Source organism: Pipra filicauda, unplaced genomic scaffold (genome assembly GCF_003945595.2).
Source record: "Pipra filicauda isolate LSUMZ 115617 unplaced genomic scaffold, ASM394559v2 scaffold234_size1211729_pilon, whole genome shotgun sequence".
Lineage (NCBI taxonomy): Eukaryota > Metazoa > Chordata > Aves > Passeriformes > Pipridae > Pipra > Pipra filicauda.
Genome location: NW_024104348.1, coordinates 133163 through 159517, shown reverse-complemented (window position 1 = coordinate 159517; position 26355 = coordinate 133163). Strand labels below are relative to the sequence as shown.

Here is a 26355-nt window from a genome sequence, read left to right as displayed (position 1 = left end):
ATACTCCATTATGACTATCATACTGTGACCATTTTCCACAAAAGAGACCATAGAAAACCATTTTACTGCACTGGCCTATCTTATGAAGACATCTCTGAATCTACCAATGCAGAACTTCAGTGCTCAATAGTCAGGTTCGAGTTCCCATAGCAAAATTACACATACTAGTGAATTAATTTTATATTCAGCTGGGAAAAGCAAATTTCCTCACTCTGATCATTTATTCTATGCTTGAATTTGCTCAGGATTAACCTTTCACAAGAAGATTCTCTGAGTTTTTATGCAGTCCCTACAGTAAGGGATGAACAATCAAAGCAAGATGAGCCAGTACTTCTGAAAAATATCAACAGTCAGATCCCTGAAAACACAATACTGAAGTGATTAGTACCATCACATTGTCAGCTCTTCCCCAACACACCTGTTTTCATCATTTGACTACGCAAGTTCTGAGCTCCTTCCTCTTCTAAAATGACAAAACTGAAGCTTCATTTGCTGGGCAGAATGCGCCAGTCAAGCCCCTCACATGGAGAAATGGCAGTCAGGTGTCTGTGTGAGATCTGTCATCTCTGTCTGAGTCAGGTGATCTCTGTCTGAGATCATAAAACTCAGTTGTCTGATTTACCAACTCATCTAAAGACTGCAACCCTCTCTTGTCTAAAAGGCCTTTTGCTGAAAAGATTAGTATTTACTTCTCTCCTTTTTCAATGTATAACCTAAATTCACAGTCAGACACACGAGAAATGCTACCACCATTTAGAAACTGCTGTTTCTTGATCGTCATTTTAAGAGATAATAATTACAGACCCCGCAGGTTTGGGGAAGCATCTTATTGGTTCCCAACAAGGAGTGGAGAAAAATGAGAAGTCAGTCACTGCGGGTGTACTTACAGCAACAAATTTTTCATGAGCAATACAATCTGAAGAGGTTTCCCACTCCTTAGCTGGTCATTCCTTCTCCATCAACTCCTGTTGATGGAGTACAGTTAGACCAACTAAATGGAAGAAGGAGAGAGGGGGGTAGAGGGGAAAGACTGGCAAGCACCACCCTAATTACCAACATCAAAAAATAAGCCTACCCACCCCCATTTGGGTTCTGTTGGTTTTGTTTGGTTTTCCCCCATCAGCCTATTTATAATTGGATTGGTGAACTAGTTCATTTTGTGGTCACATTTACCACAGCATTGGCACAACAGAGAGAACAGAGAAAGAATCAGTGCAGAACTTCTTAAACCAGTTTTACCACCAGAGAAACATCAGGAACTGTACTCCACCTAACTCTCACACTCATACAGGCTGGTAAAAAAATGGGCAAGGCACTTCCTGTGCTTGCATTATTTGTCTAAAGGCTAAACAGCGTTTAAGTGCCTTCTAATTACTGCCCCAAAGGCATATGGAGTTATTCCTTGTAAAGATGAGCTTTAACTAAGGTACAACAATGTATGCAGGCAGCAATCCCTCCCCATCAACCTAATAGGAAGCTCCAGGCTATGCAGGTCTTCACCACACCTCAGTCTTTTAACAGTAGTTTCGAGTGCATAAATTGAACGTCCTCATCAGCTCAGTTTTCCCACATTATCACCTCAGGCCACAGAAGCATAAGTTAATCCATCCAATAAGTGCTCCTCTATCTACACAGTAAGGGCCGCAAAAGCAACAGAGCTCGGGCTTGTTGTGGTGCTTCCAAGTTAAGACTGACGAGAATCCTCCTAAAAATGATTAGATTCAATTTGGCTGGGAAATCCCACGATCACACCAAAGCAGCTGCATATACTAATACGAGTCCTTCATATGCTAGTGTGTATCAGATAACACCTGAAAGAAGCAATAACAATCCTACATGGAAAGGCATGTCAAACTAACAGCTTTCAGTCTCTTGGGACACCTGAGAATGACCACCTTATATAGGCACAAAGAACACTATTGCCTAGGTTCAGAGAAAATGACTGTTGAAGGCAGCACTCAAACCACTGTTTAACTGTAACAACATTCTCCAGTTCCCATTAGTCCAAGTTCTACATTACAGACCTGGACATCTGCTACATTCTTCCTTAGATCAACAGATGTCTGCTTCAGTAACTTCCAATAGCTGTAGGGCTTCTGAAAGCGACTCTCAGCACTGCTTTGGTGATGTCTCCAATGACAGCAAAAACTTCAGCACCTCTCCTCCTCCTGATTTTGTGGTCAGCTGATTCTGCCAGTACCAATAGTACAGAGTTTCTTGCAGATTTCTGCCCCAAGTGCTAATTTTATGCATGTGCCCAGATGACAGGCTGACCAAGTACTCAAAGCTTCAGCCATGACAGCAAGTGGAGCTTAAAGGGGTCTGTGAGATCTATGCAGATGTGCTGCATGACTAGCACAGACCGTGCAGTTCTCAAGGCATCTGGTCTGGTCTGGCTTATTCCTGTGAGGAGTCACGACTGCTTCATTTAACACATAAAACTACACCACAACCCAGTTCCAGTGAAATGACTGCAAATTATGCTGCAGCTTCAAGAAAAGCAAAAGAATCCAGAGACTTTTGGGTTCTTGCATTATATGAATAAATGAATATTGATTTTTTTAAGTGGAATGGCTGCTACCACACGGCTTCAGGTTCTGCCATCATAATTTAGTGTGCAGTCATTGTCTGTGATTACTTTAAACTATTAAGTTATAGCTTCAGCTTAAACAAATGGCTGGACACTCCTGAAAAAAGCGATTGCCTTTTCCCCAACCAACCTACCTACCTCTCACCAGACTGTTCCATGGGTCAGTTCAACTCTCTAATCTGGCAGAAATCTGCCCAGCTCATTTTGCCAACATAGTTTGCTATCAATTTAGGAAGCTAAAATGCATCCACAAGGAGTCTGCTAGAAACTAGCAGCCTAAAGGGCAGGAGCACAAAACTGGAAGCAGAGCAGAGGAACAAGGAAACGGGAGTGGCAAGTCCTTCTTTTTTTCTGCAGTGAACTGTTAGGTCATCTCACCATCTCTGGAAGAAATATACTCTTGGTCTCAACACAGAACAGTTTTACACCATCCAAACATTAGCAAGAATAGTTCTTAAAGACGTCATGCTCTGTAGCAGGTGAAGAGAGAATGTGGACAGCAAAGTCTAGCAGAAACACAGTCTTCATAATTGAATGGCTACCCAGGAACTGGTCTGGATAATAGCTGAATTCTGCCAAGCTCATAAAATTTCCTTACAGTGGCTTTGGATATTCCCCCTTCCTGCCCCACTTTCTTCCTGCTCCTAACACTGGCACAATTCTGTTCCACATTCTTTAAACACCTGTTCCCTGACTGAGTTTACAGTGTAAGTCTGATAGATAGCTGAGCAACTATGATTCAGGCAGTGACAGGAGAGCAGGAACAAGAGGATGACAAAACTATTTAAGCTGCAGAGATACCTAAAAACTCGTGGGTCCAGAAGGAAATTTGAAAATATCTAGATGCTTTAACTACCTTCTAAATAAAAGCTGCTGTACCTAAACTTGCCAAACCACTTTCCCCCAACCTTAGCCATAAAGGATCAGACTAGACATGAACAGTTTAAGTGAGCTGGCTTTGCCTCTGGGCCCAGAAGCAGATGAGATCATCTTTGAAGGTCCCTCCCAGCACCATTTTCTACAATTCTACAACTAAAGATGATGATGCAGCCTTTATATGCAGGAATGCTCATAATCCCCAGTCAAGGTTGAAGGCAACATTGTGCTAAATGCCACACATGCACGTGTGTTTCCCAGTAATACTTGTCAAGCTTAGAAACAGCCCTATGCCTACAGCCCTTGCAGTCAACAGCTTGGAGCACTGCTATTGGGTTACCTCATCAAGCATTGCGCTCTTTGCACTCCAGCCCACACACTCCAACCTAAGCTCCTGAAAAGGCATTTGTAATTATTGCACAAACCACATTCAAGAGGAAATAAGAGTGATTCTAAAGCCATTTTATATGAAAACAGTGTCATTTCCTCTTCAAGAAGCCAGACACAGAGCAAGGCTCTGCCTGTATGTGTGCATGGAGTGAGACTGAGAATGCAAAGGAGTACTCGGACGGGTCACAAGTTCAAGGTGACAGCAATGAGGAACAGCTGCTGGCTATGCACCCTTCAGTAGCAGGTGTACCCAGGCCCCAGAGGTTTAAGTCAGCTCTGCCAGTGACCAACAGATTTATAAGACCATCTGTCTGGGCACGAACTGCATACAGCCTTCTCAGTTTTGCTGCCCAGATCTTCACCACACGCAGACAATACAGGGTTTGTTATGGACTAGTTAATGAGCAACTGTTTAAACCAATAGACAATCCTAGTTCTCCTGTGCTCATTATCTGGATCCTGCGTGAATGAGAATACTGCTTCTTCTTCTAGCTGTAATATTAGTGTCTTTTTCTGAACAAGCAGCTTTCCTCCACTTTGGGGCACTCCTTAAGGCACTAGAACCCGGAATGCTTGTGTTGTCTTATACTGGTTTTGCTTAAGGAATGCCCTTGAAAGAGACTTTAAAAGAGAGCTCATACAATAGGTTTTGCTTACATGCACTGTGTAAATAAGAAAACTCCTTTTTTTCCTATGCCAGGTCTTCACACAATCTGCATATTGACACTTAACAGCTCCCTCGATGTATATGCACACCCTTTCTTGAGAAATGCTATCACCCTTCTCTACTCAATTCTTGGCTAATCAACAGAGTAGGCATATTCTGAGAAAGCACTCCTAGTGTTTATCCAGAAGTCTACTGCTTCTGTTTCAGACCTAAGAAAAAGCTTCTGTGTCAATAAACATATCCAGTCTCACAAACATATTCATGTCACAAAAACAGACAGCATGAATCACAGGACTAACAATTTAGAAAAAAACTGCTGATATTTACAGTGTAAAGCCACCTAATGCCCACTGTTCTCTTGTCTCCTGGGTAAAACCATAGCACTTCCAATCTGGAATCCACCTCTCATTCATATAGACACAGATACACATGAGCACACACCCCCCATTCCTTGGGACTGGCTGTACAAATACAATCCTACTAGTTTTGTCTGATATAATTTTTAAAGTCCCCAACAACAGCATTTCCATTCTATCTCCTTAGAGATCCCTCAGCACTGAGCACCATGCTGTCTTGAAGTCTTTGCTGATATCCATCCTATATTCTTTCTTTCTCCCCCATTAATCCTAGTCATGCTCACATGTTCCACATAAAATCCCTCTCCCTCCTAAATGTTAACACCCTTCAAATATTTTTAGACTGTTATTATGTGTCCCCCCACTCTCCACCTTTCAGTCATCGCTTAGCCAAGCTATGTATATTTAGCTACTTTAATCTTTCCTCCTAAATCAGTCCCTTCTACTCTCAGAGCTCAGTGTTAAGTCTGGTATGCTTGCCACTCTTCTCAGAACTCACTCCATGTTTTTGAGATCTTTCTGGTAATGTGTTTGCAAAAACCTGTCCAGACAAGAGCTTTACATGCACCTATTTTAAAGAAAGAAGAAACACAAGTCACTGGACATTATTAATTTTCATTTTCCATGTCTGATTTTGCTCCCAGATTTTTCATTCAATCCATATTTTTAAATATTAATAAACATTTGGCATAAGAGCAGATTAGCAACTGGTAATATTTGAACCCAATTGTGAAAGAATGCAGTGGATTTTAAAACGTATAAGAACGCTAAGGGTTTTTAACTAAACTTTTCAGAAAACCACTGGAAATGGATAAAGTTATCCATAAGAATAGGAGAAGCAAAACAATGACTTGCAACAAGGGAAAAGGCTGACAAATGAAATTGAAACAGTCTCTCAGTTACAAGGCAGATAAACACTAAAGCTGGTTTACTAAATTAGAAATCAATTAAACTGGATATGTTATCTATAAAGCAAAAAGTTCAGATCAAGTGCCTTTCTGACAATATACCACTATCAATCAACTCTATCTTGGAGAATTATTAACAGTTTGAAATTTAAAAATTAAAAACTCAGAGGAAGAACCAAAAGAGTAATGCCATGTTGCTAATAAAGGAAGTTACTATAACATGATGAAAACTCTGTGGCTGCAGACATACACCGTGAGAAAAATGTAGTACTAAAACAGCACACTTAGTTTTAAGCCTGACAGATAAATATGGGACTACAAACCCGCTAAAAATCAAAAGGGACAGGAAAAAGTGTGTGCCCTTTATTGAAGCAACAGAGTTGCTCCATTGAAGCCCCTCAAAATAGTCACAATAATTTTGATAACATGTAGTACACAATAAAATTGCTACTCTATTAATGTTCAGTACTAAGCATGTTAAGGAAAGATGCCACAGCCAGAACTATTAACTCTAATAACTGTAACAGCAAGCAGATTCCTTGTTGTTTGGCATTACAAGTGGCAAATTTCTCAATATTCAGGAAATGCTTGGAATTCGCAGAAAAATATTTCTTTTTATGTTTGCATGGAAAAAAATCAGTTAAACTGACATACAGTTTAACACAAAGAACCCTAAACTCTGCTTACAAAGGAGATAGAATGAAAAACACGACAAACTCCAGCAGAAGTTTAACCTGCTGCAAATGTCTCCAGAAATCTTGCTTCATCTAGTCAACAACAAAGAACCAGAACCACACAAAAGCAAAACTGAAAGATGACTGAGTGAAACAAAACTCTGTTATTAAGCAACTCTGAAAACATCGCCTACCACCAGAGGGGAGGGCAAAGTCTGCATCCTGACCAATTATCTATGAATCCAAAATTTGTCTATCTCTAGTGTTTAAAATAGGAAATATTCTTTTTCACCAAAACTGTAGGATAAAGGGCTGTTCTGCAGTTCACTAGGTCACAATAATGAAAGGGATAGGAACTTCAGAAGTATCTCTCTGAGGGATATCACAGCTGAAATACAAATTTTGCAATTACCTGGACCATACACTTCAGTGTCAACTGAGCACATTCTCAGCATGTTCCTGGACCATACACTTCAGTGTCAACTGAGCACATTCTCACCATGTTCCAACTGCTTTGACTGAAACATCATCAGGTGAGATGCTAAACTACAACACAGAAGAAAGCATTTGAAGACTGACACCTTGAAGGTTTTCATATCCTCCCTCGCATCAAAGAAAAGTGTTTAGGAACTGGGACAGGCAGTGTACCTTTTATGCTTCTTCACATTTATGTGTTTGCTTTTCAGTTCTACTTTTAGTGACTCTTATGTTGAGGAAAACATGAAATGCTAGCCTATCCCTTTGAGATAAAGGCATTATCCCACAAATTTAGTTAGTTACTTCAGAAGAGCAGTGGGAGGGACCAGCTGTGACATGGCAGCTTTTGGCATCAAACTGACCTGTTATTCCATCTTAATTCACATTGCAAGCTCAAGTCTTCATGGTCCACTGCCTGCTCCAGGTTTTAACTAGTAACATGGTTGACTATCCTTCTATCACTCAGCCTCTGAGCTTTGGACACCTCTAAGTATTTCCTATCAGCAATTCACAAACAGATGGCACCAGCCTGGGAGATAGATGACTGCTCCCAGCTGTCTGCCCCTCCCTGCTCAGCACAGAAATGGCTGAGCTGTTTGTAAAGCAGCTGCTAAACTATTTACTCCTTCAGAACAGCAATCTAACAAACAGCCACCAATCCTAGCCATCTTGCAAAAAGGTGCTCCAAGACAGGTGCTCGTGCAGCAGAAGGCAACACTGGACAGCTAAGGCAGTAGCTCATGTCTTCTAAGCTTTTGCTTTCTCTCTTGTAAATGAAGGCCCTAGTAGTGTTTTGTCAAAATAAGTATCACTTTGCAAGTTACTATTTTTAATTTCTCTGTCCTCAGTAGTGTTGGGAAACCTCATCTATTTAGCACCTCCATGCAAAGCTCACAAAGGTACTAAGCGTTTTCCCTCTGCTTTCTCTAGATCAGTGCTGAAGATGCCAGGAGATAAACTATCACAGAATTTGGTGTTTAGTATTTCATACAAATACTACAGTTATTATTTCTCCCATGGAAAAAACATACTTGGAAAAAGTGAACAGTGAACAACAGACTTGTAATATCCCTATTTTATTCTAGCAGCAACACATAAAAAAAAAAATTATTCTGCAAGACCTTAGTTGTACCAGAAGGCACGAGATCAGTAAGTGCCCCAGACTCACTGCTTCTAATGTCAACACAATGATTAGGAGAAAGGACAGCATTCCGTATCACACAAGACAGCTGCTTGTGCCTTAAGCAGGTGGTAAGCAAAGACTGCTGGGAGAGGACAAGTGAGGGCTTCCACTTGGAGCTGTGCTGTGGTATGAGCTTATTCAGTCAGGATGTTGCCTCCATGCAGAAATAGAACATGTCTAGGATGGAAAAAGATAATGAAAGGAAAGGCAGGAAAGGCATCGAGACACAGATCATCAATGTACAGAGAAGAGCTTGGCTGACTTTCAGGTGAAGAAGGAACCACATCCACTCAGCAATCAGCAGGGTGTTGTCTGAAGAGCTGTTAACAAGCCAGCTTTGAAGAGTCGTGGAAACAGTAGCATGGAGTCTGTGCACAGGCTGAAACACACCTTTCTGTGCATTTTTAAAGGTATTTAAGCAAAACAATGAAAGTTCTTCATATTGGCTCAGTGCATTGTAGATAGTTCAAAAAACTTTAAACTGACAATAGGTTGCCTCACAACAGGTGAGAAGTATATAATTGCACATAGAAGAGATACGGGGACCTGGAACATCTTGCCAAAGTACCATTACCACACGAGCCACTTCTTAGTGGGGAAAAAGTGAAATGGTCCCAGTTTTGCCAAGGGAAAGGGGCATGTACAGTTCTCTGTAACACCTCACCCCTTGGTTCAGCAAGCTCTGTGCAAGTCAGTCACAGGGCAGCTAAACAACCATCTCTTCAGAGGCAGGGCCAGCTCCACATCGAGCTTGTTCTGGACCACCAGCTGGCTTGTAAGCAGTGAAGATGAAATCAGGGACTATATTTATTCTCCCTGCCCGGTCATATCTTTCTATAGATCGCAGGCTGGGCCCTGCTTCCTTGAACAGGATCCTGGAGACCAGTAAGCAAAGGAGGGCATAAATCATTGCCTCGAGTTCTGTCAGAAGCACACCGGACCAACTTGGAACAGGTGCACTGAAGGCAAGCAGGGACACTGTCCCATTTGGAGTAGTGGGGGAGGGCTTGCAGAGAAGCTGTTCCTCTCCTGGAGCCTACTCTTAACTTTTCACCCTGCAAGTGGGTTATTTACCTTCTGCAGTTCACCAGTCCAGTCAACTAGATGTGTTCTACCAAACACTAGTCCATGCTAGGTCAGGCCCCAGCTAAGTTCCATTGTAGTCCACTGTACTTTGTTTTTGCTCTCACTCATTTCTTTTGTGGTTCATTTCACTCTCTGCTCTGACACATTCACTGCAAAGCTGAAATATTCCAGGGACCATGCAGAATGTTTCGTAAATTAATAGAGTCTTAAAACACAACTGTAATTTTTCACCAGTAACTTTAAAAGTCACCCATCGTGAAAAGTAATGCAGACATAGAGCAACAAGGACTGTGTCACTAATTTATGCTTAAAAACCATGGGGTGGACTCTCAAGTTATATTTTAGTTTGAGTAACATTTTAAGCAAGTATTAATCCTGAAAGAAGCAGTCCTACCCTCACCTCAACCATGGCTGCTCATTCCCACTCTCATCGTCCTTGTAAACCCAAGCAGTAGAGCAGCATCCAGATTGAGGTTCACTTTTTTTCCCTTTCTGGTTGTGTCAGTTTTAAGCTAGATCACTTCCCTGGTTGACTCCATAGCACAAGCACAAAATGTTTGTGCCAGGATAGAGCAGGAATTGATGTCTGGCTGAGAATACTAACACTTGCTTAGCCTCAGGGTGATCAGTTATATATATATATATATTGCTACCCAATATATATTGCTACCCAATATATATATATTGCTACCCAATATATATATATTGCTACCCAATATATATTGCTCTTTCCAGATACAATGATGTGTGTACCCAGTAAAACCATCCATTGTAGATAAGGCCATGTAAACAAGACCCCACCCATGCCCCCCCAGTCAGAGCAATCCATTTTCTTTCTCAGGGAACAACGGCCTGAGGGGTGGACAGAAAGGAGCAAAATGAGTTGTGAAGTGCTCCATATGAAGCTTCGAGGCAGGCATGGAGCATCCCATGATGGGGCCTGCAGAGCCAAGCAGATTCCAAGGTGGGAGGGGAAAAAAAAAACCAAAACAAGCACTGACTGGATAGTTACAGGGCTGCCTTCCATAAGATCCTTGCTACTGCTTTGAGAAACAGTCCACCTTGGGACTTGTAACCAAATACTGGGCACTCTGCCTTTGCTTTTTAGTCACACCAGGTGGCTTCTTCCAATGCTAGGCTAGAGAATCCAGGCCAGACCAGCTTTTTGTGGACAAAATCAAGAGAGACATTTCAACTGTGGAAGAGATCAAAAATCAAATTCAAAAGCATGTGTACCACCTATAAAGTTGAATTCTGCTACAGCTCCTAGCCAGTGCTCCTCTGCATTCAGGGCTGGGTATCTAGCTAGCTAGATGAGAATAACCCATGTGAAAGATATTTGTGTCAGGACTATGAGAAAGCAAACTACAACAAAAGGGAGTGGACAGAAAAGTCTGCTTTCTGCCCTTCTTAAGGTCTGAAAACTGTAGCTACTTAGCAAACCGTAGGTGTTCGCACATCAGCAGAGCTATTCAGGGGTTCAGGAGCTGAACTTCTGCCCTGCAGGATCAGAGATGCAGACCTTTACCTGCTCCTACCTCCAACAAGAACGGTGGAGACAGCAGAGAGAGATACCATAAAAAATACTTAGCATATCATGAAGCCACTAGATTACATGTATCTAAAGATTAGTTCAGTAGTATGCCCAATTCTGGGATCTACCTTGATAGTCCCCTGAAAAAGACATCTGTAACTCTTTCTGATATGTGAATGTTAAAATCTTAACCGATTCTCCAAAATACAACTTGAAGCAACCAACTGCATCAGCTTGGGAACACCTGAGAGAAGGGAATTCATTCAGAACGTCACTTGGTACAAGACAAGTGGCTTGCATGGGGCAGGCTGCCTGGACGTGCCCTTTCTTTCTCCTTACCGTACATCTTGCCTTCGTCTGACAAGATAATCTTCCGCCGACCACATGGTGGGTAGATGGCTAGCGCTTCCTGGAAGCTCTGCTCGATGTCCGGACTCCACACCCCCTCGGCGTCATTGTCAATGGGTTTATCCAAGGCCTCGCTGCCCCCCGAGTCGTTGCTCCCCTCAGGGGAGGTGGGAGAACTCCACTCGTTGGAGGTAATGGTGCCAGCTAGAAACTCCAAGGTGCCACGTGGAGAAGCAGACTCAGAACCTGTAATGGCGAGCACAGCGCATGTCAGTTGCAAGTTTTCCTCTCTAGGAAAATGTGGAGATACTAAAGGAAAAAAAAAGTTAAAAAACGTCAGTGAGGAGAGGTTTTACTTCAAGTTTACCTTAAACGGTAACTCAACCATGTGCTTGATTTCTATTTATGTTGAGATGAAAATCTTTTCTGACAAAACAACCTGCTCCAATCTCTCTTTGGCTCATTAACTCTCTGTCACTTCCCAATTTTCCTCAGATGTGTCTTCTTATCTGTCTTTATCTCCTTATTTCTTTCTCCCTCTGCTGTTATTATCCGTGTAACTGTTATTTAACTCTTGAAGCACACATACAGGGATTCAGTCTGTGTGAAAGACTATACAAAATATAGCAGTGATGTATCTAGTAATCACTGAGCACGGGAGCACTGGGGTTGAAATCTTCTTAGATACTGTTTCACTGGATCAGAGTTAGCAGTCAGTGTCATTTTTAACACTGACATTTCTTCTCAAGGATCATCTGCACTTTTAAAAGCCGTTCCTGGAGCCTGACAGTTTAATGCAATGTCTCCCAAATCTCAGCACCATATTCTGGCAGGAGCAGAAAGCACCATGAGTAAAGGCATAAAAGCACTAGGTTGCAGGTCAAGAACCTAGGTGCTTTGCCTATTTCTACTGCTCACCTTCAGATCGACCTTTGGCAAATTCCTTCAGTTCCATCTGCCTCTCTGCCCCCTTATCCTTTACCGGTCCCAGGCTATTAGATTTGCCACCGGGCAGGAGCAGAAATTAGTTTCTCATTGAACCTAAGCAGGCAGCTGCTAGCTCTTGGAAACTACAATAAATTACAGTCTACTGAAAAATGCCTACGGTAGAGGCTGTAGAGGCTGAAGCCACTGAGCGGAGCTGATGAAACACTCACTGAGAAAGACTTAAGACCACACAGACACTTCCAGTCAACCATCAGGAAGACAAATGCCTCCTAAAGACACAGATCACTCCTCTTGCTTAATCCCAAAGCTGTTCGTTTACCATTTTAATAGTTTTGCTTATCTGGGCTACAAAGAATATTCATAAGCCAGCATCTGAGAAGCCAGCCAGAGAGTTCAACACTTCCCTGTGTATCAACACTGAGTTGTGTAGCAAGAAAATCAGAATAAGGATTTTTTTTTTTTCTGCGAGCAACAGAATCAAACCTGTACTGAAAAAGAGAGTAAGGAGAGGGCTCTGACATGCCAAGTCTATAGCTCAGAAATATCACATTAAAAATATAAAGGGGGAGAAACTGGAGCATAGTCTATGTCAAAAACTAGATAGAAAATAAAACCATGCAGTTATGCTATGCCCTAGTTGATAAAGAGGAAAAGCAGATCCATTCGTTACACTTCAGAAGTTTAAAAATTCAGGACTCATGGCTCCAGAAACTCTTCTGACATCAAATTTTTTTAAGTCTTTCTTTGGTTTCTTACCTCTTTGGATTTTGTTTACAAAAATCTTCTCTGAGACCATAATGATGAGATTATTTATTTTTTTTTAAGAAAAACTGATATTCTTTAGGAATTTTAACATTTCAAGAGCTGAAGTTGTAAAAAGATTTGACAACACTGGCTTTCAGAAGGTTTTTCTGCTCCTTAATGACTTTAGGTGGGGGCAGATGCATATTTTATGTCTCCATAACCCACCAAAAGGTAAGGAAACAAGTAAGACAACACTGGGCCTTTTAGTACTTTCTAGACACATTGTACTGTGCAGCATTTTAACAAGTGCTTCACAAAGACATTTAGAAAACCCAGTTTACAACTTATTTCCTGTTAGAACAGGTGAACTACTCTCCATCCATCCATTTCAGCCCCTATATCAGATTATTTCAATCCTCTTGACCCACAGTATACATTTTCAGAACTCAAAGGAACGTGAGAAGAAAAAATGAAATGGGAGTCGAGAGGGGCAGGGCAGAAAGGGCAACTCACACCTGGCCTTTACCAATGGGACAGCCATCTCAAGCACACTGTCAATGGCACCAAAGCAGACAATGTGACTTTAAGAGACCCTGAAATGAAGGGTAACAGTTGCTTCCCGTACCAAGAATCTACCATGAACACATCACCTTTTACTGACAGATGCTAATAAAACCTTATATGGGTATTCAAGAGATTGTCCTGCTGCAGAATTAGTGTTGAGGAGTAAGCTTTCCACGGGGAGACTCTGACAGACAAACAGAAGTTCCAAATGTTCTTCTTCTTTTGAAATTTCCCCAAGCATCCCTAGTCCCTAGAGGCTCTCAAAACCCCCTGTAGTTAATGTACATTAAAATCTCCACAAACACAAGGCACAGACTAGTTTTAACTCAGGCTGACAGACTGAGAAATGGAAGGGTTCAGAAAGAATCCTAAGGTGTGACAGCAAGTATATTCATGGTACCACCTGCACTGAGAGCTGCAAGTCTCATAACAGCCAGCAGGCTCCACATGAAGTGAAAACATGCTCTGCCTGCTCAACTGTGTGACTCCCATAGCCATGGTCACTGGAAGCTACTCCTCTGCTGTCAAGCCAAATCTCTTAGCAATGCATACAAGCAGACAAAGTCATCTAGGGAATGAATGACTATCATGACCATAAAAAGCACCTACTTTGAATCCAGTTATTTTCATCTCCTTAATGTCCATGCTGACACAGAATACCTAGCAGATGATTTTATCATGGCACACTCCTAGGTTGAAACTAAGTAAATATATCTGAAGCACAACTCTCCTCCTCCCGCATTCACACCCTAGGAGTCGTTGCCTGATCATTCCGTGTTTTACAAGGCTCTGCATCCGCACTAGCATTAAGTGCTTTTGGTGACAAAGGAATCTCTGGGTCCTTTCCATTCCTCCAGAATAACTGGAGGAGAAAAAACATTCTCTTCAGTTTAGTGTCAGCTCTCCAGACTCTCTTCTCCAAACATGAAAGAAAAGTTGCACCAACTTGAGCAGATGTCATTTTTACATTCAGGGAAGTCCACCAAGCAAGACACTGAATATGTGAGCTTTCTCTCACATTGGTGTAAATCAAGAGAGATATGGAACATAATAGCAGTGACAAAAGAAATTGTATAAATCTTGAAGTGACTAGATATATTTTTTTATGCTTCTTACTTTTTGTGCCTCAACCAGCAATGCTAGTCCTGTCCCAAGCTACAGCTAGGTCAGTAGAAACTGAATGTGTTATTGTGGGCAATCCCAACTTTTCTATACCTTGGGGCCTGATTCTGCTTTCCCTTCTTGGTACAAAAGCTATTCCTGATGGATGATGAGAAAAGTGGAACTGTACAGACTATAAAATCAAGGATGTTTGGCCATCTCCAGCTGAAAACTCTGTAACCACCCAGACACTAACACAAATTGGACTTCTTTTTGATAACTTCTGAAGAAATTCCAGAGATTGAAATAGCCATGAAAATCCTTATAACTCTGCCTCTAGATTAGTAAGATGCCAAGGGCTGAAAGGGCCTGCAAAGTTTTCTTAAATAATGTTGCTTAACTAGCAAGCTCCAAGTGCAATTCCAGGCAATACTCTATGCTCAGAGGCAATAAACAGTAATTCAGGGAGTTCCAGTTGGGTTCTATCTGGGGTCTGTGGCTCTGCTTTCACTGAACACTTCAGGCCTGTTTCCTGCATTGTTGATTTGTACTCACTGGTGGCCAAGGTGACCACTCATTAAACTAAGCAAAGCAAACCAAAAAATCTGGGAGCTAAACCCTGTGGTAAATGGCAAATTAAAAAACTGGCAGTGGAATCACTTCCCATGGAATGAGCAATCTGGTGAAAAACAGAGCATTTTTCAGAAATGTGAGAATGTTGAGTGTCTTATTTGTAATAAAGGTTTGAATAATATTCATTAGTAACTACTTTAACAAAATAGAAATGTTTCAGTTAGCATCCAATCAATAGTTACTATATGCATATATCTTGGTTACTCTAATGGTGATTTCTATTACTGAGTGTTCTAATATTGTAAATATTTTAGTACTTGTATTTTTTTCTCAAATTTTACCTGTGGAAGAGTTTGTAATCACAAAGCTTTCTTCTGACATGGAGGGAATTTGATTCTGAAAGCACTAAACAGACATCCCAGACATGCTCAGACAATTCCTTCCCCATCTGAATTCCCTCAACAGGCACAGTTCTTAAGATCAGAGGTGTCAGAGGATGTTGTCCCGTTCTCATAATAGCAAGTTTTGCCAGAGGTCATAGGGCTTAGTGTTTGTTCTGTTTAGATTCCCTCAGTTAAAACTTATGCCCCATTCCTTGGCTCTTGTATATCTGCAATTGTACCTTACAGTTTTTCTTATTCTGATCCCACTCTTATTTTACTGAGAGAGGATGAACAATTATTTTTTGTGGGGTCAAGTCATGGGTTCTCTCCCAGGATCAAAGACAGAAGGCCCCTCACAGCTCATCTACCTCCTCACCACAGTATCTCTATTTCCTTCTTCATGTTTCCCTCTGTCAAATTACTGTTTCTTATTCATCTTGTTCCCTGTTCTTCTTTCTGCCATGGCCCATCTCTTAACGAGTCACTCACAAAGGCAGGTTTTGGGGTCTGAGGAAAGCAAAACCATGGAGAAAGCACAAAAATCTTTCAGCTCCAGCAGCTTTGGTTTAAGTGTTCCAATTTCGGTAATTTCAACACTAACTCTGTTTCCTTTCACACATGGTATCTCATTGAGATTCAGAGATCCTGCAGGGCTAGACAGCTGCCAAGAGCCCTTCAGCAAGGTCTCATTGACAGGGAGCACATCTTTAACAGACTCCATGGTCTGACACATCTGCTTTCTAATATTAATCCCTCAGTCATTACTGTTGGTAACAGCTCCCTCTTAAGTGTTTGTGGCAGCTGCTCAACACAAAATCATACTTTCCTGAGGATCTGAAAAATTGCAGCCAGCTGCCTCCAGTTGTTCAGTTTTCTTAGAGCTGCTCTGTCCAAAGAAACTCCCCCTACTCCATGGCCATCCCCTTTCCCTGTTGGAATTGATCACAACACGCTAACCAGAGAGGTCCCTATTCACTCACCTCTCCAAGGTAGGAACGCTTGCCAGCACAGCCGTGTGGAGTCTGACAGTGCAGTTCCACTCCTGCTCCTGAGCTGGCAGCGCTCTGAGAAAGTCACTGTGCTTTACTAAGAACATCCCATCATGCTTGGTGTCATTCAATGGAACTGCAAGCTGTGGGGGCAGGGGCTGCTTCTCCTTACAGGTATTCCTTGGTGTCATTGTAATGCAAACAAAACCAAACAATACCGGTATTCATCTGGTAACGTGAACCAAATACTGCTACTATAGAGGATCTGAACTACAACATTTTCATATCTGATCAGCAGTCAAACTGCGAATTAAAAAAATTTAGTTCAACCAGAACCATAAAGCAGTTTATAACAATAAGATAATCCGGAAACAGGAACAACCAGTCGATTACTTCAATCCAGAACAGCTAACAAATGAACTTACACAATGCAGTCATACAAGGAAATTTGGGTTTAGGGGAACAACGATTTGAAATACTAAGAAACCTATTGCGCAAGGTACAAGATGGAAGATAGCATTCCAACTTACCAGAGGAAGAAGGCTGGGAAATTCTATGGGACACTACAATAGTATCTTAGTTCCTCTGAAAGAGAAGAATGAGTGCAATCAGTAGATGAGCAGCTTCAAGACGGTTCAACTCAAAGACTGCAGGAAAAACATACTAGAAGGGGAAAAGATGGGAAAACAGCTATTCAACGATAACTCAAGGTCTGTTAAAGCTTGCAGGCAAAGAGGACAAAAATCATGGACATGTTTACAGAGAAAAATAAAGATGCAACTGTAGTAAGTACTAATTAGCACTGAACTGTATCTAGGAAGGTAACAGCATTTTTGCAGCACCAGACAGCAACAAGTTTCTAAGGCTCCTTAGGAGCTGCACTCCCATCATTAAGCCAGCCTGGAGCCAGAGCCACTCAGTTTCAGCAGAAGATCCGGGGACAGTGGAGATGGGTGGGTGCAGTTCACTGAGCCTTTTGAGGGGGCTTCACTCAAGCACTCCATAACAGCTTAGCCAAATGGTGAGCCTGGCTATAATCTTACTTTTTGCCCAGAGCATCCTGCAATCCTGAGCAATGCTGGCTATTCCCAGTGAAGAGCCCTATCCAGCTAGGACACCAGAGTAATGCTGCATAATCCAATGAATAAAACAAGTTAAGGTAAGCGTTACTTGCTGCAGGTGAAGCAAAAGCTCTTAGCTGGCAGCAGTGCCAGACAAAGAGGAAAGAACTGATACTTTCCTCTATGTATTGGGCAAGGTAATTTACTCATTACATCTAAAAGCTGCATGGTGAGATTTTTGCCTCTGTCTCACCTCTGAATAAGACTGGTTTACGAAGGACCAAGCACTACAATCCTCAGATCATATCCAGCATAAGCTCGGGCTCCAGCTGAATGGTCGTCACACTGCCTAACGCAAAATCAAGCTCGCTTTGTTTGCTACACCAAAACCGCCTGCAGCAGCTGCTGTTCAAAAGGCACCTGACTTCCCGGGCAAAGCAAAACAACTCTTAAATTATTGCAGTAGCTAGCTCTGGCTGAAGCAGAGAGAGGATGTAGTGTCCAGCAGAGTGATATAAATCAAAGCAAGGAGAGAGCAGAACTTCTATCAGTGCAGCCCTGGATAATGCAGTCAAACAGGATGTGATGAGATAAGGCTGTGGGTGGCCTTGCACACCATCCAATCGGTTACATTTGCGATAAAGGAAACAGAGCACAGAGCCCTGCTGCCCTGAGGAGGGAAGAAAAAAAACCCACGAACCAACAACAAAACCCAAAGGCTAGTTCTGATCCCACTAGTCTAGGGGTGGCCAGCTTGGGGATCAATCCTGAGTGATGGGTAACTGATGCACAGCTCCCAGGCAGAGGCCACATCATAAGGCCATCAGCCTTGGACTGACAAAATGACTACGGCATGATTAATGTCTCAGCTGGGAGGGAAAAACGAGCCAGCAAGGGCAGCAGAGATTGACACTGCCAGGTTGTCCTGGGATTGAGCCACACAGTGGGCTGGCCCCAGCTCTCAAAGGAACAGTGGAATTCCTGGGGAGTCACTGTTATCTCCCATGCGGGAACTGTTCCCAGAGCTCCCATTCTCCCTGACTTTCCAAGACATGTGGCATGTGTTTCCCAGCTTCCCAAACAGATGAAGGTTGTGGCAGGGTGAAAATGGTTAGTCACCCTCGTGCTGGCAGCAGCAGTGACCAGGAGTCATTCTCCCATCAAGCACAGAGCTGTTTAGAAAGCAAAGACCCAGAAGGGAGTCAGATAATCAGTCCCTTTTCTATCACAGAATCACTGGTAGTGTTAGTTAATGTGTTAAAATTATAACTGTCCCTTGAACTACAGACAAGTGTAGATATTGACAGATTAAAATTACTTGAGTCTTACCAAACCAAGCTAGAGACAGAAATAAACAAAGCTGAGCATTTTCCCAAAGAGTATTATTCACTTAATTATTAGAGGATAGGGAACCTTTAATAGCAAACTAAAAAAACCCTTGCTCCTAAACCCACCAAAACTCAGTTGTCCTGAAAATCTCACCATCAGGCTCAAAAGCCTGCATTTTACCTATGAAAAAAAGTACAGCACAAAGACGAAAGTGAACCACCCAAAAGCAAAATCAGAGTGGAGTTAAAATCTAGACAAGATCTTCAAGACAAGAAAAGGTTAACTTTAAAAGCGATTTGCAATTGCAAGTGGTTTAACTTCAGAGGGACTCATGTTCAACACTGTCTGGAAATAGAACATCTTTTGAGTATTTACTGGCAATTAACACTAATTTGAGACTCATAATGCCCATTTTATGATATCCAAATCAAATCCTTATTTCCTAATCCTGCCTCCTGCTCAGGACATCTTTCAACCTCTTGTCTAGGACTCAAAGGTAGATGTTCCAGAAAAAACTCACAACTGTGACGTACTTAGCTTCCCATTGCACTAATGGCAGAACTGCACATGAACTCAGACAGAAGACAGATGTTTGCAAACCTCATCCAAAGTGGTGAAAATGTTTAGCTCCAAGACTATAGTCAGTCTCCAAGAAATGAAACAGATGAACCTGGGCTAAGAGACTTACAAGAAAATAGAGAGAGAGACTGACCACACAACCTGTGACTTCCACTTCTGCGGTGCTTGCAGGTGGTCTGTTTTGTGGGCATGACCTGTCTGGCCAGGGCTAAGCCCTCTACTAAAGCCTCAAGACAAATGCAAACCACAATCAGGCAGAACAGGTATATAAAATGGGAGCAATGCTTAGTGCTCCGTTGACTTTTCCTCCTTCAGTCAACCAATTACACATGTGCTTTGATTTTAGTAGTAGTCAGACATGAGCTTAAAGGAGTTTGAAACTTGTGATAACACAATGACTAAGTAAAGAATACCTGTCATGAAAGATCTTCATCATATGAAATGAACCCTACTCATGGCTACCAACCAAGCTTCACTCCCTCGGGGAACTCAGACACCCAGCTCACTTTTGGAGCACACGCTCCATCTGGAACATGCAGAAGGTAAACATTCACAGCTTACAGCAAAGTTGGTTACTTCTTAAGGCTGACACTGGGGAAAGTCAAACAGATTTGGTTTCCTGTAAGAGTCTGAGATTTCCTAGCAGATAAACACACACCAGCCATTTAAACCAGATTCCAGTTCTCCTATTAGTTTGATACATGGGACAGTAAAGCTGTCCTCAACTCAAAGTAGTGTAATTTTGAGTTCAAAACTCTTTCCTTTCTCTAAATATGGCATAAACAAGCTGTCATTTCCAACCTGCTGAAAACAGAGCGATTTCACAGAAAGCAAATGAAAATAATGAGAATCTGTAATTACAACCCCAACCCTCAAACAGGTATCAGTAAGAAAGAAAAAAAGAAAAAAAATAAAAAGAAATGTCAAAACTGAAAAAGTTAAACTTGTCCCCAGATATTACAGGAAAGCATGAACCTTCTAAATTATCTCTTTGCCCTTCCAGACCCTTCTCGCCAGGAAGGTCAACAGGTTATATACCTTCTGTTGGATTAATCTACAGGAGAACAAGGGCAGCTAGCCAAGCAAAACTAGATTCTTAAAGGGACACAGCCAACAACAGACTCTACTCCAGTTTTTAAAGTATGTTCTTACAAATAAAACCTGTGACCAAAAGGAACGGAAAAAGACACTTCTTCTCTGTTTTTCAGTTAGCATACAAGCTGGATAGAAACAGATTTACATTGTTTCCCCTACACAGTTATTTTCTTCTGACCATATAGACCTTTCACAAATAGGGCACAGAAATAAATAGGATTTTATTATTTTTATAAAAATAATTCAAAGAGCAGTGAGTGTGCTTGGAGATAATCTTCTTATACCAACCTCTCTTTTACACCTCCCTTTTTTTTCCCCTAAGCTGACAAGATTTTCAGACCAAAAGACCAGTCTAAGTCTGGCTAATCTGGTACCAATGAGCTTTATTTTGAGGACCTGCTATGGAGATGTATGATCAGGTAAAATGAACTTAAGACACATCAGCAAATCCTCCCTTTCCATTTCAGCATACATATGTTCCATGCTCTCTTGACATTTCCTGCTTCAGTTAAAGCAGTCCTGGTTATAAGAAATTAGACTTTACCTGCACATCTGTCATTAATGGTTACCATACTGTTGGAAAGGAGGCACTTGGAGGACTACACTGATTTATTTTCTCTTTGGCAATAGCAAAGCAGATGCTTCAAAAGCTGGTACCCAGGCTCTGAAAGCCACGGCACTCATGTCTTAGAAATACACCAAAGTAAAACACCTACCCTTTGGCAATCACATTCTAACAAAGGTAAGAACAAGGTAATTATAAATCTACAACAGAACAGAAAAACAGAGCCAGTGACTCAGCCAGTGGCACCAGGAACTGGAAAACCTGCCCCTCCCTAGCAGGAAAACGTCTAATTCATATGGTGTTAAAAACAAAGCAGAGTGACTGCATCATCTCCAGAAAAAGGAGGACCTGAGGGGCAGGAACAATAAAAACAAAAATCCACCAACCCTCCCCCACCAAAAAGAACCCAAAACCCCAAGAACCCAAAATACCACCTCCAAACCCTAAAGAACTCTTTCTAATCATGTAGTCTCAGATCTTGTAAAGAGCTTGTAAAGAGCTCCACGCAGATCTTGTAAAGAGCTCCACGCATGCGAATTCCTGACGTTTTTTACAAGGCTCTACAAAGGAACACGTTGGGCATTTATTTAACATGGTGGTTGACAGAAGTTGGAGAGAGGAGCATCCGTTACTATAAACCTTACTAATAAACTTGATTGCTCTTCAGAGCAGGATAGAATTGCTGTGAAGGTAGAGAATGGAAAGAATACAGTGCACAACGTAATAAGTTTAGACTTAGAATACTATTTGTTATTCTTTAAGGAAATCATAGCTAAAAATTGGCTTTGGTTGTTCATATTATTAGAAAATTAACAGCTTCAAAAATAAGCATAATGATACATATGTTATATAACATAGATATGATGTATAATGATATACAAACAAAACCAACAGGTACAAGGGCATGCATCTACTGGATTGCTGCAGGGATCTTTGCTAGTCCAGTTGCCTTTGACATCTTAATTAAAGATCTAAGACTGAATAAAGGTAATGTTAATGAAACTTGCATGATACAGAATGACATTTACAAACACTGGTGGATAGAAACTACTCAAAGGGAGTTTGCATAAAAACAAATGAAAGAAGCAAGGGAGACAAATAAGACTATGTGGAAAAAGTAATGCAAAGAAAATGAAAAAATAACAATGAAAAGAACCCCAGAGATAAAATCAAGGAAAAAAAAAGCCCTGTCAGAATCGGGAGCTAAAGACATGCAAAAGTGAGAATGTTGAACAAATGACAGAGTTGTCAGCAAAGCAAATGCTTCTGCAAAATGACCAATGTGACTTTAATCTGCCTGGGCTCAGATATCACTTCAGGCAACAAAGAGAGATGAATCACCTCCAATTCATGGAATATCCAATCTCATTCTGCAGAAGGAACACAGATAAACTGAAGAAAGTGAAAAGAGTATTAAAAATACACATTAGGACTAGAATAATAGACATTGAAAAATATTAAAATTTTAGCCTCAGTAGTAGCTTTAGGAACTTAAAAGATGCAAATGCAGAGCTAGAGAATAAAGAATCTTTCGGAGAAACAGCAAGGCAAAAACTGTTCCAACAGAGTAAGAAAACTTTTCTGATGTACATTGGGTGATGAAAAAGTTGCCCAAGAAAATTTTACATAGTATTTGAGGGGATGGGAACCAAACCAAATCCAACAAATGAACAAAAGACAAACCTCAGCTAAAGGGAAAGTATAATAGATCTTTAAAGAAAGGTAACACTGAATTTTCACTTTCTTAAGATACAGTTGTGGCCAGAAATTCATTTCACTATCACAGGAACTACTGTAGACATGATCCAAGGAACAACTTAAGGTGTGGAAAAATGGCAATGTTGCTAAGAAAATACCCCCATTCTTCCCTGACTGCTCACCCTCTAGTCATTGCACCCCCTCCTCCAGACACTCCAGCACGTGACCGTATGATTAACTTGCCTGGAGAACAGATGTGGCTGAAAACTAACTTGCTAAAAGAGTGTTATTTTTCATCTGGATCAGCCCCCTGACCCAAGTCAGTGAACAGCAGTGCCAGTGTCCATGCCAGCAACAAAGCAGAGAGGTGTAACAAGTAAGGAAATGGACAGTTTGAGGATGTGTGGACAGGTTCTCTCCACAGCAGTGCCAGCCTGAAGTCCTTGTGGACCCACCCCTTGGGTTATGCTGGGACAGAACCAAGAGCTGAAAGATACGATCAGAAAAGGACACAATACTAAGGAAGGAAAGCTGTGAATAAGCATAACGTCACTCCAAACAGAGATGAAAGTAGCATCTCTTGGTGACTGTACTTTTCAGCAACCCTTTCAAAACTACGGACTGTATTTAAATTCTGTGAAACAAATACCTGAGTAAGAAAGTCAACGGCAACTGTGATTTTATGCAAGCCACAAGCAAGATTGGGTGCCATAGAGCCATTTTTCTCTTTAAAATTTCGCGATACTATTTTCATACCATATTTCCACAAGTGTTCTGTAAAACACCAACATTAAGACACTTGCCACAATAATAACGTAAAATATTTCAAAGCCATTGGTAGAACTAATTTAAAATCCAAAAGATGTAGCAGAAACCAAGACAGTGGAGAAATTCCTAGCACCCATTCTCATGCACACTTATTTGCTTCCAAGATCACCTCCAAGAGGATACAAACAATGAGCTGATAGTCCAGTTTAGAGATTGATAGACTTTGTTGCCTGCTTGAGTTCGAGGGAGCCATCCACAGAGGGATTTAGTAAGAACTCAGAAGGTGACTGCACCCACTGGCTGGCTGACCTTGGATTCTGCCAATCCAAGTTCCAGAGAAAACTGGAGTCCCTCAGCATTCAGTTGCTCTAATAAAGAAGCCCCCCTGTATTCACTACAGGATGAACCACGCTCTTCAGTCGCGAGAAAGAAGCCTATCAAAACCAAAAGGCTTTAACTGCACAGGTGATAACACAGCAGCTTCAACCCAGCCCTAGCACTCGCTATATATCCACTCTGCTTTCCCCCTTGTTCTGTTCCTCTCGCTCCTCCCCGTTACTCTCTGCCCTGTCCTACTGCCTACTTCCTTCTGCAGGAGAACAATAAAACCTCTTACATCTATACAGACAGATGGACAGACAGGTGAACGAATGCTCCGCTCACTTTGCACACAGACACCGCAATAAGGTCTTGGGGAAGCCGATCTGTTCGCAGTAATAGGAAAAGGGGTGGGGGGAAAAAACCCTAAATCTCCTTCTCTCCCACCCAGTCCCCCGCGTTTGAAAAAGTATTTTTGCTGTTTATTTGTAGAGGAGCCGCAGAACTCAACTTTTAAGACAAGAAAGCAACACGAGTGTAACTTCAGGTTGAACAAAGGCTAAATTGGTAATTAGTTGTGGTTAGTTCTGGGGTTTTTTTTGGTTTGGGGCGTTTTTTTAACTTACATATGACCATTCACTTTAAAACACTTTACAGAAGTCTTTAAGCGCGTTGAGTTACGTTCTTCTCCAAAAAAGGCCCATCTTTACCATCCCATGCAAGAGATTATTTAAACGGAATTATCTACGTAAGATAAGAAATTCCTTGGGAAAGCTTTTTGTTTGTTTTTTATGTCTGTTTGTTTGTTGTGTTTAATCCTTTCCGACGGCATGCCACTAAAACTGAACCCTTAACTTCAGAAAAATTGAACTGGGAAAAACATTATTCCCTCATCTTTTGGTAAATACTCTGCAACAACCCACATTCCTTCTCTCAGATAGGCTTCCTTAGGAAATTTTGTTTTGTTTTTCTAAAAAACATCTTCCATAATTTACATTAAAATCTATGACAGAAAGCACTGCTTTTCCTCTCTACCCTCCCCAAGCACATCTCTACGAACGGTACAGAAACCTTTTTTTTTTTTTTTTTTTCACATTAGCGCTGTAGTTTTCAGCCGATGCGACAAGAGACCGAGTTCCCCAAGTGCCATCGCCGGCAGCCCCTTCCCGACGGGAGAAGCCGCCGGAGCCTCCATTGAGGATGTTCCCATCGCTTCCTTTGTACGCCTGTGCCTCCTCTGTCGCACATGACCGGGTCCGAACTCTCCCTTCCAGCCCGTCTCCCTCAGGCACCCGCGCCCCTTCGCCCCGCGCGAAAGCGACCGTAAAACAGCGTGTCCTGACCTGAGCGAGGCAAGAGCGGCTGCGGTTCCGTAGGGGCAGCGGGGACCGGCTTCAAACCCTCCTTCAGCTCCAGGACTTTCTGCCAAAAGAGCACTGAGCGCTGTTACTGCGCGCCTGCCCCTCGCTCCCGCCCGATCCCCACCCCCGAGCCCTCAGGGGTGGGAGCGGGGGCTGGGACAGGGGGAGCGGGCGGGTCAGCCTCTCGTTCAGCATCGCCGCCTCTAAGTCCGAGAGAAAGAAAAAAAAGTTGGCGAGGAGCGGCTCCGGGGTGGGCCCTCGGGGCTCCCCTTTCCTCGGTCCCGCGGCGGCAGGGAGACGCGAACAATGCCGGGCCGGGCGGGCGGCCGGGAGTGGATGGGATGGGATGGGAGAGGAGCGGGGGGGCGGCCGGGCCGGCAGGAGCGCAGGCACAAAGCGCACACTCACCTGAGGAGCGCGGAGCGGCCGGCGGAGCGGCGAGCGGGGCGGGGGGGCGGCCGGGCAGGAGTTTGGGAGGAAAAGGGAGGGATTTTATTTCCCCTGGAGTTTGAAAGGAGGAAGTGAGGAATGCTAGGAATGAGAGTTGGTATGAAATGAACGCGGCCGAGGGAGGGAGGGGACTGCCGGCTAGAGCAGGGGCTGGGACGGGGCTGGGAGGGGACTGCCGGGGGGCGGGGGGCAGCAGGAGAAGGGCCGAGGCGGAGTTGGGAACAAAACTCAGCGGGGCCGGGCAGTCCCCGGCCGGGGGCTGTGTGTGACCGGGGCGGAGGGAACGCGGGCAATGGCCGGAAGAGGGGCCCGCGGGGGCGGGGGAAGGAAACTCCGGGAGCGGGGGAAGGGGGCGGCTCGGGAGCTCTGGGAGCGGGCGGGACGCGACCGCCGCCTCCAGGGATCGAGAGCGGGCGCGGCGCCCGGCCACAGGAGAAGTTGGAGTCTGCGGCCGCGAAGAGCCGACCTCAGCCGGGGGAAGATCCCTGGGAACGCCGCTGCTTGCCTGGTGCTTTCTCCGGGGCGGGACTCCGGCGATGGGCCGAGCGCCCGGTGAGGGGGCTCCGGTGCCGGGGACACTCCCGCCCGCCCGGGCAGGACACGGCTTCCCTGGGTAATCCCTGCCAGCCAGTCCCGGCCCGCCGGCAGCGCTGCTTCCAAGCCCCTTAGAGACGTGCCGTGATTTCCACCCAGCATAGCTGAGCCCCTGCGAAACGAACAACAACCCCAACACGGCAGAG

The 26355-nt window shown here is 43.0% G+C and overlaps 1 protein-coding gene across 2 annotated transcripts in view; it reads right to left on the bottom strand.

The window, feature by feature from the left end:
- The window catches only part of TEAD4 (TEA domain transcription factor 4), a 51783-nt gene extending 26027 nt beyond the window's left edge, over window positions 1–25756 (bottom strand). Inside the window, exons 1-3 of one of the 2 annotated variants that reach the window (XM_027722124.2) lie at window positions 25574–25756; window positions 25148–25226; window positions 11081–11335 (exon numbers count right to left, since the gene is read on the bottom strand). In XM_027722124.2, the coding sequence (XP_027577925.1) occupies window positions 11081–11087 (7 nt within the window). In that variant the 5' untranslated portion in view covers window positions 11088–11335; window positions 25148–25226; window positions 25574–25756. Of the gene's footprint in view, window positions 1–11080; window positions 11336–16921; window positions 16977–25147; window positions 25398–25573 lie in introns of those variants that run through there. The other variant, XM_027722123.2, reaches the window with a different exon arrangement.
- Between the last annotated feature and the right edge of the window lie 599 nt (window positions 25757–26355).